The sequence below is a fragment of the Lepisosteus oculatus genome, chromosome 28 (genome assembly GCF_040954835.1).
Source record: "Lepisosteus oculatus isolate fLepOcu1 chromosome 28, fLepOcu1.hap2, whole genome shotgun sequence".
Lineage (NCBI taxonomy): Eukaryota > Metazoa > Chordata > Actinopteri > Semionotiformes > Lepisosteidae > Lepisosteus > Lepisosteus oculatus.
Window position 1 is genome coordinate 6,615,129 of NC_090723.1, and position 17,316 is coordinate 6,632,444.

Below are 17,316 nucleotides of genomic sequence, written 5' to 3' on the forward strand. Positions count from 1 at the left end.
CAGACGGCGGGGATGAGACACATTGTTGAGATTGTGTGAGCACTATGCATGTTCCTAATACCCCCAGATTGACTTGATATTGATGAATGGGGACTTGGGCTCTGATGTGTTACAGTATGTATGTTCTGTGGCTGGTGGCTTACTTGTATATGACGTGCTTTCACTTTTATGTTATGGTGTTGCACTGCCTGACTTTTATTACAATATAGTAAATAGGACTTTGTTTAAATAAACAATTGACTCTTTGGATGCATACAGAAGCTCAGTGTTGTCGGCATCAGCTGACCAAAGCCTGACAAGGCCCCCCTTGCATCGGCTACCTGTCCTCTGCCTCTGTCCTTGCAGGCTGAAAACTGCAGGAGGTCATTTGCATGACGGGTGCGGAGAATGTGCACCAGTTCCCAGAGACTCAAAGGAGTTTGAAGGGATTTGGATTGGTGGCCCAGAAGGGGTGGCTGTGCTCCAAATAGCCTGTATGGGTCCTAATGTCCCAGTATTGTAACGGGGACAATATACTGTCAAGAAGGTGCTGTCCTTTGGATGAGACATAAAACAAAGGACTCTGTGGTCATTAAAAATCCCAGGTTGTTTTTTGAAAAGAGGAGGGGTGTTAACCCTGGTGTCCTGGCCAAATCTCCCCCTGGCGTTTACCAATCATGGCCTCCTAATAATCCCCATCTGTGAACTGGCTTCATCACTCTGCTCCCCTCCCCACTGAGAGCTGGTGTGTGGGGAGCGAACTGGAGCATCATCCAGGTGGGGCTGCACACTGGTGGTGGTGGTGGTGGTGGTGGTGGTGGTGGAGGGGGAGGGGGGTATACTGCCAAAAAGGTCCCGACTCTCTGTGGATATTAAAAATCCCTGGATGTTTCTCAAAAAGAGTGGGGTGTTACCCTGGAGTCCTGGCCCAATTTCCCATTGGCCTTTACAAATAATGGCCTCCTAAAAATCTCCTTCTATGAACTGGCTCTTGTCTCCTCTCCACTGACAGCTGATGTGAGGTGAGGCGCACTATGGCTGGCGTCGCATCATCCAGGTGGGGCTGCACACTGGTGGTGGTGGTGGAGGGGAGACCCCATTACCTGTAAAGTGCTTTGAGTGGAGTGTCCAGAAAAGCGCTCTCCGAGTATGAGGAATTATTTGTTTTGACTGTGGAGCCCATCTTGCATGGTGCACCCTGCAGCCGGCGTGAGTCCTCAGCTCCCCCCATGCTGTCAGGGCTCCCTGCGGTCAGCTTTGCTGGCTCCCCTAGCCAGAGATGGCGCGTTGAGGTCGCCGTTTGCAGAGGGCGTGACTTGAAATTTCCTGAAACTTCAGCCCTTCCATCTGGGCCCAGATCCACACACAGGCATGAAGAGAAACAGCGGTGGCCCTGAGGTTTTATTTAAGGGAGGGGGGGGGGGGGGAGTCTCAAGTTTCAAATGACAGAATACAAAGCTTGTTTTGCTGGCTGGATTTACTGAGAGTCTTTTTAACAGAATGAGAGTGGAAGTTTACGTGCCTCTTTTCATTCCCGTTGTGAAAGCCGGCCAGTTGAGAGGGGGATATTGTCAGAGCAGACATGTTGTGATGTAAATATGAGAGAGGGATGTGGGTGTTGGGCATGTGGGGGGGTGTTGCTTTAATGGTTCTTGGTAATATTTATTGCCGACTAACTGCTGCTGTTGTCTAAACTGTGACTGCGTCATTATAAACGCCTTCATGGACAAAGGCAGCATACAGTGCAATAATATATGGTGATAACTTTCACCTTTCCTGCAAAGGTGGCGGCTACCTCCCTAATACTGAGGATGATTGTTTTGTTTGTACCTGTAATGTTATTGTATGAATAGATTAATTCTTTTTTTTCAGGAGAAAAAATACTAATTTAGGAGGAAACGCCTGCATAGTGACTCAAATTTCATTTGAGTATTTTCTTTGTAGTTTGGAAGTTTTTTTTTTATTTGACAGACATCTAAAGATCTAGACAGGAAGGATGAGATAATAAGGAAATACTTGCAAGGCAAGGAGCTGGCCTGTTAGTCAGATTGACATTTTCCTGTTTCTTAGCGGGTCTGATGACTCCCATTAAGTCATCAGAGGGCTTTCTATTGTCTCCGATTCACACAGCAGGACAGCTGTGGTTGGGAGAAGGGGCGGCTCTGGGCAGGTGGCCTCCTAGGGTTTTCAAAAATCCTTCATTTACAAGATCCAGAGATTTTATCTCTTTAAAATTGTCAGCGCTGATGGAATGTCTTGATGTTGTTGCCACTAAGCATTCCACAGGCCTTTGTCTTAAAACCTGTGGCAGCAGTCCCGCATGATCGCTGGGCTGCTTTTGTCTTTTAATGCTGTATTACAGGACTTTGATTGTTGCAATCCTTTGGGGGGGAAAAAAAAAACTGGAGGAAGATGAAGGAAGGATATTGGCTTTAGAAAATTAATCCTTCAAACTATGCTTATACTGTGCATTATAAGTGTTCTAAGGATTGTTCCCTGGTTGTGTTAAAACTTCCTGTATTCTCATTTGGTAGACCATGCTTGTGTTTAATATCGCAGCATATAGTCCTTTGTGCGAGAGATTCAGACACTAAGGCCCTGATGAGTAAGGCACTGCAGATCAAGTCACACACAAGAATTGGTGTCCTCTACAATAGTTATTCATTAGTTAAGTTGGTTAAATATTGTTGGTTAAACATTACTGATTTGAGTGATCTGTAAAGCAGTCCCTTAAGTTTATTCACTGCAAATGAGTTGTAAGAAGGAATGAGTGTGCAGTGCATGTAAAAGCAGTATGATTGGATGCAGGCTATACTTAAACAAACCACACTTCTTTGAACACAGTAGTAAGCGGTGCTGTTGGAGGTGGAGAGTGTCAGTACTTCAGGGTTTGCAACTATATACTGTGTCTATTGTGAGAAAACTAAAACCATAAACACTTGGGAGCACGCAAGTTTTGTACCTTACAATTAAGAACAAAATATTTTGAAATTATTCGTATTTAGATTTTTTAAAATTAAAGTACTAAATGCCTTAATTGAGGAAAACGATATTGAATTGTCTGTGCCAGACTGGCCTCCGGTCCAGGGTGTACCCAACCTTGCCAGTCTGGCGCAGACAATTCAATATCGTTTTCCTCAATTAAGGCATTTAGTAGTTTATTAAATCCAAAAATAATTCATCTTGTTTTGTTGCTTGTCAGGATGGGCTCCGGCCCCCCTCTGCCCCTGCCTTGGACTAAGTGTTTTGGAGATGGATGGCCATAACGCACATTTATACCAAACGTGCCATATTTATACAAAAGCACTTTGGGGAAAGCAGTTCAATTTGGAAACAAGGTCCAGAGTGAGCAGACTCCTGTCCCATTTCCTGATGTTTTTGATTCTCCACATGTCCGATGGGTATTTGCGTTCTTAAATATGCAAATATTTGTTGGAACGCTGATATTTTTAAAGACCCTATTTTCCCCCCAGCTATCTATTTCCCTCTTTGCTAAAAGAGGAAAATCATATTCTGAGAGTTATGGAACCAAAATCGGCAATCTCTTCATGTTTTTTCTGTTGTCTAGCACATTGTACAACAGTGAGAAAACAAAGAAAGCAAACCGATCCAGGATCCATAGCTAAAAGTGTAGAATTTACTGTAAATCAAGGTGATTATATTGTCAAAAACCTCTTGAGGCCACAGATTCAGTCTGGAGTAGAGTATATAGTACGTTCTCTGGCTTAAAGCACTGTCCTACACACTGACAGAGTTAAAGAACCAGATCTTTTTCAATCTTGAACAGAGAACACTTTGAATTCCTCTGGCTGAACTATTCAGAATGCTCGAAGGTGTTGACAAAGTCAACTCCATTCAGTTAATTCGACCCCACACTGAAACTAAACTGGGTACAGGGGGCGCTTCTTTTTTCCCAAAGGCTTGTGGGAGTTTGAAACAAGCTACCCAGCCATGTTGCTGGAAGTGCACACCTTAGGGTTCTTGTTCTTATGCATGTGGTGTAATAACTCCACACCTGTCACGGAAGATTGTACAAGTGTACATCTGTTAAGATTAGTTGTAATTTGTATAGCATAATTCAGTGTGAAAGTGACTCGAGGCAGTAATTGCACAACATAACTAAGTTTTGGCACCATTTCACGGATAATAAAATTCAGGAGTGGCCTGCATAAGGCCTCTTTTAAATATGAATAATACCCATGTGCGGTTTGTCTGCATGGCCGTCTCGTGTTTCTAAGGTTTATAATTCCACAGTTTTTAAACCTGTAAAGAGTAAGAATTTGTTGTGGTTACCTGGCTGGCAGCTTCCACATTCCAGTGTAGAATACAGTCCTTCCTTAGGGCATTGCATGGAAACAGTCTAGTCTGACACATTTGTGGTTTAATGACTGCGCCATTGTGAATCATTATGTTAAAGTTCATCTTAATCACTGTGTTATAAGTCTGAGGAAACCTTGTAAGTACTCAAAAAGTAATCACTTGAAAATTGATAGCCTGCTAAACCTTAATTCTTAGGACAGAGGCGTTGGATCAGCATGCACAAGCCCAAAGGGTAACTTAACCTCACTTGCAGCTTTATTTCTCTTGGAAATTGGGAATGATTGGAAGTGCTGGATAAATACCTTGTTTTTATATTACTGGGCATGATGGTTAGGACAGAAGGGTGTGGATTGCCAGTTTTCCTCCTGCTGTCTGGCTGAGTAGAGAACTGCTGTTTCCACTGCCTTTCCTGTAGCTTCAAAGAGCTGCTCGTCAAATAATTTATTTTTGTAGGCCGTACCTAATGTGAGGGGACTAAACATGTTCACATTTCAAATAATCTGATACCCCTGGGCTTGCTTCTGCAGTATCCTTAAACCATGGATGCAGTAATGCACATCTGTCTGTCTTTCTTCCTGTGTACAGATGCGCTGCTCACCCACGCCACACACGGAATCGGGTTCAAAGATCTGCTCCTGTTCAAGTGGGAGTGTGCCTAATGGTAGGAGCAGGGAGACAGGAAGGGGGCAAAGGGCTGCACTTCCTTTTCCTGTTTGTATAACTCTGATAAACAGCTCACAAGTGTCTCTCTCTCTCTCTTTCTCTCCATTAGAGAGCAGACAGTCACATGGGCCAGAATTCTGCTGTTCCAAGCTCCTGTTCCACTCGATTCACATTTTCTCACCAGTATTAATGGAGTGTGATCGCTTGCAGACTAAGTCAGGGGTCCCTGTGGGTTTGTCTCTCTCTTCCGTTTTTGTCCCTATTTCTCAAAATAAAACCCCCTTCCATTTAATACGGTAGGCTGGGAGAGGGGTGGTGTTGAGCAAGCTGAAAGAAAAAATTAATAGTTAACATCTGTCTGCTTTCTTAGGAAGCTGCACTAGGCGTGACCCAGCCTTTGTGTTCAGAGGCTTTCACCCATCTTTTGTTGAGATGCGTTCTTCTACCATCTTGCCACCAGCCCTTCCTGGGCTTCCACCCAGATGGAGTGAACAGGGAAAGAAAAAAACGAGCAAGGGAGTGTTCTCGAGAGAGCGAGAGAGACGGAAAAGGAATGAGATGAACAAACACTTTGAGCCAACCCCTCCTCCTTCCCCTCTTCCCTAACATGACTTGGAAAGAAAGAGGAGCTGGAAGATGGGGCAGGAGAGAGGCCTTCATGTTAAGAAGTAGGTGGTGCTCTTCCCTCGGGACCACAATTACAGAATGTTGTTCTGTCAGAGTGCCTCTCCTTGGGATGAGGCACTAAGCTGAGGTCTGGGCTAATTGGTTATAACAGATGGCATGGCGCTGTTATTAAAAGCAGGACCCCTAGTTAAACTCCAATTTGGATTCCAGTATGTCCTCCCAAAACTTCCCCCTGAAGTCAATCGGTGAAGCAATTTCTCAGTCCTGCTCCTGATCTGCTGGTGCAGGGTGGCTCCTGTGTGTCTTCCCAGGTGGGGGCTGCACTCGAGTGATGAATGAACCGAGTCCCATCCTGTGAGCAAAACGCTTTGGGATCCTCTAGGATGAAAAGCACAGGACAAAAGAGAGGATTTATTATGCATTAGAACACTTTCGTCCTTTGAAACGATTGAAAGGAGAAGTTGGTATTGAGCCACCTAGACAAGAAAGGTGGTGCTTCATATGGAGAGGGCAAACATTTTCAAAAAGTTGAACACCTCGCCTCAGGTCTGTTTTTGTGTTCGTGAATTACCAGAATCCAAAGCTGTTGGTAACTTTCTGTACCTCCCAAGTCAGCTTAGCACCTGCCACCTTATTCCCCCTCTGTTGCAGGCCTGCAGAATGGGGTCTCCAGCCGAAGGCCTTTACAACAGGCCCGGTTTCGCAGCGCCTTAAAAATGTCTTATCCCCCGAAGGGACCGTCGTAGAAGAAGGTTTTTCTCCAGCAACCAGAGAAGGCCAGTCTCGCCACAAAAATTTCCATGCAAACCTCCTGTAATCTGAAACACATTACTGGGCTTACATAAACAGAGCGCGATTAAAACAGAAAGTTTCTAAAATAAGCACACAGCCTTCCAGACGTCTAATTTGCGGACTGGCGTGTTTTGGCGGGGCAGTGCTGGCTGGTGTTTGCATGTTCGTCTTGCTCGTTTCCCCCCCCCCCCCCCCTTCCAGTCCGCTGTGACACAGACCCCTGCTGTATTTTTCTGCTGTTGCTGTGACGGCTGTTGGGATGTTTTTGCTGTATTTCTTTCCCGTTTCTCTGAATTGCTTTCACCTCTAGGCTGCTCTCATAATGCAGCCATCAACCGGGCGCTGAGGGCGGCAGGAATTTCCTAAAGGCAACAAAATGCTCGAGTGTGTGTGTAGGGGTGGGAGTGCTAATTCTCAGTTCTTTGTTACATCTGAAAGTCTTCGTGAGACTTTTACAGCCCAGTCAGCTTGTGACCTTTCAGATCTCTTTCGCTTTAGGTCATGAAGAATCCATTTGTACTCTAGATTGTACGAAATCCCGGAATTCTGTCTCGTCTCCTTCCTTTTTTTCCCCACCTATGTGATGTAGCCCTATGGTGAAGTTCTATTTTTACTCGGACTGTCCAGGCTCCCCATACTGTGAGCAGGGATTCGGAGCAGGCTGGGCTGACCTCACTGTTTGTCATCGCAGCTCTCCCGTGGCTTGGAGCAGAGACCAGCACATGGGAACGCTGGAAACTTTACTACCAACCAGAAAAGAAAAGCAGAGGTTTCTGCAAATAGCATGCTGGGGAATGCATTCAGCTGCTTTTGTCATTCAGACAAAATTAGCATTTATCTTTTCTTTGTTTGCCACTTAACCAGGAACTCCTATCTGGTAAAAAATAAAAAGAAGACAATGCATAAAACCTTGGTAATATTTAGCTGACCAACTAGGAAAAAAAAAGAATGAACTATATTTGTCCTGTATTGTCTTTTGTGGTGTTATCCTAAATAGTTTCTTCCTTGTAATACTTGCTGATACCAAGCCTCAGCCCAAGACCCTCAGATGAGAGGACCATTTAAAATCATTTCTTGTATTTTTGTTTTTTCAGTCAGATGTGTCCTTTATCAGGTACAATTTGTCCGGCCCAGAGCTATTGAGCTCCACCTGGTTGCTGTCTCCCTGATATTAGTTTGGAACCTTCCAATGATTTATTGATATTCACTGGTGCGGAATTCATAACTTTCATCAAGTGATTTTCAAAGATGTGGAAACAAGAGATTTTAGAGCTTGAATCCTCCGGGTTGGTAGACTGCGATTGTAGACTGCTAAAATGTGTGCAGCATGTGTCCTGCACCTTCACTCGACAGTGAAGGAAGCTGGAAATGCTGTTTTGCATTATGTTAAAGATCCCTGTGGCGCTTTTTCAAAGAAGAGTCTTGGGTGTTAATTCAGAGGCTGGCAAACAATCAGTGCAGGGGAAGAATGTGGTCTGGCCTGGGTTTTTAAGCTTCTGTTGACATGCCTTTGGCAAGCATGTAGCACAGAGCGCAGAACCAGCGAGCTTTCAAAAGGATGTGGCTTTGTTCTGCTCTGGACTTGGTATCAGTGAGCCTTTTGGGTGGGCGTGGCACTGTGCTGGACCTTTGGGTGGGTGTGGCACTGTCCCACACACTGCTACTGCTGGACCTTTGGGTGGGTGTGGCACTGTAGTGGACACAGGTGCCAGTGGACCTGTCTTTGGGTGTGGCACTGTAGTGGACACAGGTACCGGTGGACCTGTCTTTGGGTGTGGCACTGTAGTGGACACGGGTACCGGTGGACCTTTTGTTGGGTGTGGCCTTTTGGGTGGGCGTGGCACTGTGCTGGACCTTTCTTTGGGTGTGGCACTGTCCCACACGCTGCTACTGGTGGACCTTTGGGTGGGTGTAGCACTGTAGTGGGAACAGGTACCGGTGGATTTTTGTTGGGTGTGGCACTGTCCCACACACTGCTACCGGTGGCATTGCTCTGTGGGCTGGTACTAGTGAGCCTTCAGATGGCACTGTGTCGTGGGTTGGGTGCTGATGATTAGCGCTGAGCAGCTGTTGAAGAATTTGTCCTTAATGCGATTTACAGATGCGAGTTGAAAACTAGTAGCTGGGGCTGAGGTAGGTAGTAAAAGCAGTGCAGCGCAGCTCGGCCAGCGTATTCCGTGCCAGAGCTTACAGAAATACTTGTATTTCCTCAATGGTGTGCAAATGCACAGTTTTGTTTTCTGATCCTGCCTTTATGAAAAAATGTGAAGGGACAGAGAGTGCATTAGGAAAGCCACAGTGCTTCTCTGCAGCTCTGACCTAACGAAGCCGCTGTATTCCTGTGGTTTCTGGTTTTAATGGGTGAGTGCAAATTATAGGTAAAGGTAACCTCATTGAGCTCTTTCCTAGGCGGAAAGTATGAAGGGTTGACCTTCATTTCATTTATCCATCAGGGAAATGCTGCTTGTTCCTGGTGTGGACGATGGCAGTAAATGTACAGGATATCCTGTAAGGGCTGAAGGTGGAACACCACCCTGGAAGGGAGGGCTGTCCATTTCAGGGCACTACCTCTTGTTTCAGTGGTGATGCAATAATTATCTAAAACACACTCTCCCTCTACCGGTGTACATATCAGCCTTTTGGCTAAAATGAAGTGTAGTATCTCTAACTTTCATGTATTCTTGTTTCTGTCAAGAATGCCATTTTACAGGATTTGCGAGGTCACGAAGCTATTTGTTCCTGCTCCACCCAAGTAAGGGGATTTCTTCACAGGATTTCATAGCCCTGAGAGATCCTCCCACACTGTGGCAAAACCTGTTCTGGAACCTTTAGAGTTAGGCTTGACTGTCCCTGGTAATGTTACATGGGACAATCCGGGGGGGAAGGGGGTCTGGGGTGGGGATCTCCAACGTCCAGAACGGAAAAGGCATCATCGATGAGGTCAAACGAGGGGGAACAGAACCATTCTATGCCTATGTTGATCAAAATGTTTCGTCCTGGAAGATAATCCCAGTTCCGGGAGTCAGACAGCCTGAACTCTGTTTGTAGAAGACAGCTGGGGAGGGTGGAGATCAGCCGGTGCCTTGTTTTTTCTTCCCTTAAATCCCCCGAGAGCGAGAGAAGGAAAGCATTCCTCCCTGAGAAAGAGAGGGAGAGCGAGACGGCTCCTAGGGCTCGGGGTGAGGCGGGCCAGCCTGCTGCTCCCTGCAGACGCTAAGTGAGACCAGCTGTGGGAGGAAGTGAGTCTAGCAGAACAGGAAGTACACGCAGGGAGTGGGCAACACCCTTCATCTCCTTCCAGCTGGACTTGGCTCACAGACTGCTGGGAAATAAGGGGGGGACACCTTGGGATGGCATTCCTTCAACAACCCCCCCCCTCCCCACACACACACATACACATCTCCGTCCTGGCTGAGACCTGCACAAGCCACTGTAAACAAAACCAGCTTTCATCTTCCCCTTTTTTTTTTTAAGGGGATTTGGGATGCAGTACTGCAGAGCCCGGTTTCTCTTTGACCTTCATCTAAAACTTGGGAGTTACTGATGCATGCTAATTGGCTTTTCCAAACGCAGCCCCCTGCCTTAATAAGGCTATATCTGTGAGGTTTATCAAGATGAAAATGCAGTTTATGGCCAATTTAAAGTCCTCTCCCGCAGCTTATCGGTTAGTTAAAAAAAGCCTCAGCTCTGAGAAATGACCTGAAAAGGCCTTAATCTGGGCTTGCAGTCTGAAAAGCTGAGTCAGCTTCTTCTGTCTGCCTGACCTGCCTTGATGAATATGGCAGAAAAACATGATCCGGGCCCGAAGTTGCTGGTCACTGTACTTTCTCTTTAGAAGGAAGACCTGAATTTTTTTTCCCCCCCCCAATTAAAAACGTTTTTATAAAGACCGAGCAGCCACACAGAAAGAGAAGCTTAAGAATGAACAGAATGGAGAAGAAGGGTTAGCCTGCAGATTCAGAGGGGGAGCAGGTAAAACTGAGAAGGAAAGTCCGACACGAGGTTATATTTATATAAGCCCACTATCCACGCAGTGTATATTTTATTTATTCCAGGTTTGAAAAATGTATGCTGTCCTTGATCTGATTTACTGTATGTGAGAGGACCTGATACCCAAGTGGTCTAAGGAGTTTCCTCTGGGCTGTAGGTGCCTTTGACAGCTCAGTACATCTTCACATCTTTCTTACAATGACAGGCTGCATGCCCTGCACCTTGTTAGCCTTGGAGAGAGAAGACTGCATCACCCCCGTTGACAACGCCCTGGACTACTTCTTCAGGGTAAACCGCAGAACAAAAACTCGAGAACGGGAGCAGAAAGAGGTGGAAGTGTATTTAAAGCCCCGACCACCTCTTTACACAAATGGTTGTGGGAGTATGGAACGAGCTACCCAGCCACGGTGTGGAAGCTGATACCCCGGCTTTCTTTGTGAAACAGCAGCTTATTGATTCAAGTATTTCATCCAGATAAGTACCTAATAGGTCAGACAAGCCAAGCGGTCTCCTCTTGTCTTTGTATACTCTTATATTCTTATGATGGAAATGTGCTCTTACTGTTGAATAGCGTAAGGCCAGCAAAGAGACAAAAACCAGAGCTTCTGTCTGCCCTAAGCAGAAAACATGCACGGTTTATAGCTGTGATCTGTCCCCTTGCAGTAGATCTCTTACGATGAGAAGTAACAGGACTAAGCCGGGGAGATTGAAATATGTTTTTTTCAGTTCTGCATGGCAGGTTGATTTTGTCTTTGTTTTCCCTGAAAGCACTCGTGGGGGAAATACCGCAGGGGCACAGTCCCTCGGGCCCCAGCCTCGGTGCTCACAGGCGCGTGGCCCCCGGTCTGGGCTCCCGTCCCGCCGTCCTGGCCGCACAGACAGCGATTGATGGGCTGTACCAGGGAGCGCCGGTCCCGCCAGGCCACAAAACAGCCATTGTGATCGTGTGAGCACATCAGACATGAGCGTTTGACATCGGGCTGAACGAGTAACTGAGTTTACGAACCTTTCAGTTCTGTATCCAGCCATTTGCCAGCGGATTTATCCGTCATGGGGGGGGGGGAGCTGGATCCTATAACAGGAAATGGTAGATGCAAGGCGGGGGTATAGCCTGGAGGGGGCGCCAGTCCATCGCAGGGCACGCCCTCACGTTTTCTCAGAAGTCATTAAGCCTGCTAGTATGTCTGTGGACTGAACGCTTTGCAGCCCTTTTGCTAAGATCAAGATTGCTGGACCTCCTCCCAGTGCGTTTACAGAACCTTCCGAGCGGGTTGGGCTCTGTCCTTCAGTCCCCTGGGAGAACCCAGGGGAAACCCACAGCAATGTGGGAAAATCGTACAGCCTCCACGCGGATAGTACCCCAGGGGCCCCAGTGCTGTAAGGCAGCGATGCTAATCACTGTGTCCCCATGCTGCCTCCAGTTATATGTACTGTAGACAGAGAGACATTCCTTACAGCCCAGGTTTTCCTGTGGGCACGGCAAATTCCTGAGCTGTGGACTGGGCCCTTTGCCCACTGTGTGCTTGCAGGGAGAATGACCCAGGTGAGCTCCAGAAAGAGTGTACTGTGGGCTGTATTTTACACTTTGCTTCTTAGGTGACTGTCATCTACCAATCAGAATCTCATACACGTGGCCCAGCAGGATAAGGCCTGGTACTCATAGCTGTTCGAGTAAAGCAAACTAAAGGTCTCATGACCTTTTTAATTTGTTGGTTTTGAAATGGTTTTTACATTTCCAACAGGATGGGGGGAAAAAGGTACATTGAAGTCCTTGTCCCCCTGTCATCATTGCGAATCAATAAATGTCTAAAAACATTCTAACAAAAGTAAAAGAACTTAAGTGCTTCTTGTATTGGTTTGTTTATTTGGGGGGTTCACACATCTTTGGAGTCAGTGCTGACTGTTTGCTGGATCTTGCTGCAGTGTGTGTGCAGTTTGCAGTTTGATGCGTTTCGCTTTGACGTTTTCTACCGAGCCTGGGAGCTTAAGATGGTTGCTTGGTCTGCCCACACCGTGTCACTGCATCCTCATGTTTTTGACACCTTAGAAAAAGCTAAATCTCCCTGCGCTAAACAGGTCAGTTAGCAAATAAGAATAGAAAATGGCGATGTCCTTGAAGTGACTGCTTTCAGATAATGAGAAAGCAGGCCAGTCTGTTTCATGCAGATTTCATTTAGTTGTTTATTTTTTTAAATGTGACATGGGATCATTGCTTTAGGGCTGCCTTTAGATTGTCCCTTGATGTGGATTCTGATTTCTCGAATTCCATTTCATTGCATCAATCCTATCACCTCTGTAGATTCTGTAATCTGTTTTCCCTGATAGCGCTCTCTCTCTCTTATTGATGTTGCCAACATTACTGGGCAATTTTAGATCATTGCATGTTCGTAATGCTTGAGTCCCTGGAAGATGCAGACGGTATATCTCAGAATACTGTCGATTATCTAGTTTTCAATCTTCTTATCGTGGTGTTATCACAGGCCATGTTTTATGAAGTCCCAAGTTCAAGCCTCACCTCCAGTCAGTGAAAGTTGTTTCTTATTTATTACCGGCTCATACAGCACATCTGTTAGATGATGAGATACAAAGCCAGTAGGTCAATATAAGCCAGTGGCACAGGTTAGTCACAATGTTCACTTGGTTTCTGTTGCACTTTGAGGTGACAGCTGACCATTTAAACCTGGTCACTCCTTTCTGGTAGAGTCCGGGGAGCGTGTGTAATGGAAGGAGTCTTGAATTTATTATCCTGTGCCTCCTGAGTGCACTGAGATGTCTTTAGCTCTTCTGACAGCAGCTGGAATGATGTATTAATCAGGTCGTATGGTTCCTTTGTCTGTCTGTGCAGCGTTGGTGCAGAACGGCGGTGTTGTTACAGCAGGGCCCAGTCTGCTGCAAGCTGCCTGTCGGGCTAATTAGTTTCTGATTGCCGGAGTGGCTCTGTTAAAGCAGATGATTTCCCCAGCTGGCAATTAGTGCCCTTCCTGCTTGTGTTGGACGTGTTGCAACACAGCCCCTGTTTTCCCCACAGCCACAGGTGATGAAATGCTTAGAAGGCACTGACACCACCTGCCAGCTGGAGTCTGCAACTGGTGTAGGACACTGCTTGTTTATGCCCTTCAGAAAAGTGCTGATGACTTCAAATGGGCATCCCTGAGGAATCCCATCACGTAACCATTGTATGAATGGCACCAGTTGGCTGTTTTCCTGAGTGTTGTATTTTTTTCCTAAGCAATATTAGTACATATGAGATGGAGAAAAAAAAACATGATTTTCCGAGGAGCGTTTGTGAATTCAACCGTACTATGCTCACAGAGGTGTGATTCTCACGTTTTCCGAGCCTCACCTTTAACCTTTAAATGAGTCAAAGTGTTTTGAAAACTTTTTTCCCCCCTGACTACAATGTTTCCTATTTTCTTAGGCAGACCTGTGCAGTGAAAGAACCGGTGTTTTATGGGTTTACAATAGGAATGAGCTGTGGGTTAGGATAAACAGTAGCCTTCTGTGTGCAGAGACCTGCAGAGGATGCAGCTCATTGTAGGAGTCAAGTCTAAACACTGGCTAACTCAGCCATTAACATGGCAGATATTCTCCAAGTGGTGAGGCATTCAAGTGTTCTTCACAGTTTATAATCTTCAGTTGATACAGTATGTGTATATGTCATTCAAGCAGCACACGATAGCTCAGTAGGCTAAACACTTGATTGCTAGGTGTGAAACAATTAGAGAGCACCTGACCACCCCTCTGGATGGGACACCAGTCCATCTCAGAGGTGTCCTGCCAGCAGTGTAGGTCCCTACTTATACAGCTGGAGCCACTGGGGTGAGGAACTTTACTCAAGGTAGAACAGCAGAGACTCGAACCCACAACCTACCAGTTATGAGTCCAGAGGTTTACCCACTGCACTGTGCTGCCCCCCCATACAGTATATGCTGTATCATTTCTAACATTTAGGCAGATCCTTGAACATGTGGTTCTCAAGCTTTTCTGTTGAGGAAAACCTTCAATAGAGACTTGCAACATTAAACATCTTGCTTACTTACTGAAGCTGATGAAGTGATTGATGAAGAAATGCACTTTTTTTTCTCCCCTCTGGACTGAACGGTTTCCAGGCCTTTCTGAACAGCGAGTGATCTGTCCGTAAGCTGAGAAGCTAGCGGTAAGCGTGCCCACGGAGCCCCCAGCCTGGCCGAACAACGAGGACACTCTTCCTCTGGCCTGCGCCTTACGAAAACAGGCCCTGCTGTTGTTGGCCTGCTGGGGAAGGAGCAAAGAATGGGCGCTTTATTCTCCGAGCAGCCAGGTCCGCCCAGAGGCGAGGAAGGAAGCAAGCAGGAGCACTGAAGTTGCTTTTATTCATTTATTGGCTTTTTTATTTTTAGGCGAGAGAGGGAGAGCTCCTGTAGCTCTCGGAAAGAGATGTCCACCCTCTGTTCCTCTAGGGGTGGGCTGGAGAGAGAGCGGTATCTGTCAGCAGTGTGTGTGTGCGCGCCAGGAGGTCAGGCTCTGCGCAGGCTTGGTCGTTCCCCAGTTTGTCCTTCATGGCCACGCTGGTGAACCCCAGGGGCCTGGTGGTGGTCTGCTGGGCTCCCGGTACCTACAGCAGCCACAGATGGGCATGGGACAGCCTGTGGCAGGGGGGTTCAGAATGGGAACACTTGTCTGGCTTTGCCCTCATGCAAAGAACATGGTAACATGACCTGGAACATGGTAAAACCTCACCTGCACAGGATGAGAAAAGACCCGTGCAAGTAATGGCAAACCCAAAACAGGAAAAAAAAATATTTTAAATGTTCTATGCTGGAAGAAATTATATTCCGATAATTGATTATATCCCTGAGGCTTTTATTTTTAAGCTTTGGTCAAATGTGTGCATTGCAATGAGCTTTCAGATCCATAAACCTCTGTGGAAGTTAAGACAACTGTCAACACATTTCGCCCTGCTTGTTGTGTTTGCTTTGCAAAGCCCAGCATTTCAGATCTGCAGGCCTGTGTGCGTTATTTCATGTGAGCAATGTGAGGCTGAAGTCTCTACAGAGAAAACTGCTGCGAGAAGGAGCAGGTGTAGGTGTACGTCTGACCTCACCACAACAGCTCTTGTCTCCCTCCTGGCCGCAGGTTCGAGAAAGGGCGGATCTACACCTACATCGGGGAGGTGGTGGTGTCGGTGAACCCGTACCGCCCCATGAACATCTACGGGCGCGACACCATCGAGCAGTACAAGGGCCGAGAGCTGTACGAACGGCCCCCGCACCTCTTCGCCATCGCTGACGCCGCCTACAAAGCCATGAAGAGGAGGAACAAGGACACCTGCATCGTCATCTCAGGTGGGGGAGGACAGGAGAGTTACCCAGGAGCACCCTGGCCTTGGCTCTGCAGCGTTGACACGTACGCTAGCCACCAGGCTGTATGTCAATCAGAATTTATAAAGACGGTCTGGCGAAAGATTAACCCCGACTCAAGGAATCATGTCGCTCTTTATGGGTATACAGTACTTCAGATAGAGTTCCCACAGTTCCTTGCCCAGATGCCCTTCTCTGCCAGTGCAGCAACTGTTGGTTGTTTAAATTTATGGGGTGGGGGGGGGTGTTCTGAGAACCTGCTTCACACCCCTCAAGGGCAGCCCATCAAACTCGGATCACGTCCAGGAGTCTTCTCCAGCCACGGACACTCACGAAACGAACGTCAGCAGCAGTTATAAGACCCTTTATGAATTCAGAGTAAAAAGTAGTCTAGCCGGTGTTATGAAAATCTTTTTTTTAAATATGAGACTTGATTGGGATTTTGTGTAAATGCCGGCCCACTTCTTGCCAGCCTCACTACATATTTTCAGTTTTTCCTCAGTTTGAAAACTGCTGACAAGGCATTGGCGAAGCACATCTGATAACCCACGATGCCCCACGGCCAGAGCTTTCAAACCTCACAGGCTTTGGCAGTGTCTTACAACCTGAGGTCAAACAGAGTGCATCGCCTTCTCCCGAGCTGTTAGCGTGGCTCCCTCTAGTGCTGACGTACGTGTAATAATGAACTTCAGGCACATTGTCGTGGTTTGTGAGATGCGTCCCAGATAATTCTAAGACATTGAGTACAAATGTGAGTCATCTGTGACTTAATGTTCTGTTCTTTTGCCAGTTTTATACAGCCTTAGTGGTTGAATGGGCATCAGCATACCTGATGGCAAATACTGAGAACTCCATATGGCAGCATGTATTTTACAATTTTTTGGTTCCCTAAAAAACAAGTTGACATCATTTTTTATTCACTTGGCATTCATTCTGAGCTGTGATGCTTTCTATGTGTAATTTACATGTTTTTGTCTGATCCCCACTGCCTAGATATATTACTCTCTCTAAATTGTCCCAACCTGGGCCCTGTGTTTCTAGGATGAGATACAGATTTCTGTGACTTTTCCCACTCATGTTTCCTGCTCTTAAGGGATAGGTGGAGGTTGCACAGTTCTAGACACTAATGGCATTTTTAATCTTTTCCTCATACATTTCCTTTTTGAATGCTACAGACTGACTTCCATCCATAAAACATGTTTCTAAGTAGGGTGTATAAAATTAGCCTGTTGAAATTGCATGATACAGAATTAAGTGACTCTTACAGAAGTATCCTATGTACATGGACTGTCCCACATTCCAGTATACCTTGCCTTGCATTTTATCAATCATGATAATATTTTGATACTGGTTGCACACTTTATTTGTTCGTCCTTGTGGTGCATAAAGATAGCTTGTTGCCAAACACAGACAGGTGCAGTAAACCATGTTCCACCGGCTAGTGCGCTGTGATTACGTGTGTGTTTCTCTGTTGTGCAGGGGAGAGTGGCGCGGGGAAGACAGAGGCCAGTAAATACATCATGCAGTACATCGCGGCCATCACCAACCCCAGTCAGAGGGCAGAGGTCGAGAGGTGAGAGGGCCTTCACACAGTCTGGAGTCTTGA

At 46.4% G+C, this 17,316-nt stretch overlaps 1 protein-coding gene across 9 annotated transcripts in view; it reads left to right on the forward strand.

The window, feature by feature from the left end:
- myo1d (myosin 1D) overlaps nt 1-17,316 on the forward strand; it is a 92,343-nt gene that overhangs the window by 24,896 nt on the left and 50,131 nt on the right. For all 9 annotated transcript variants that reach the window (XM_069185821.1, XM_069185822.1, XM_015362132.2 and 6 more), the window contains 2 exons: nt 15,487-15,695; nt 17,190-17,283. In XM_069185821.1, the coding sequence (XP_069041922.1) occupies nt 15,487-15,695; nt 17,190-17,283 (303 nt within the window). The remainder of the gene's footprint in view (nt 1-15,486; nt 15,696-17,189; nt 17,284-17,316) is intronic.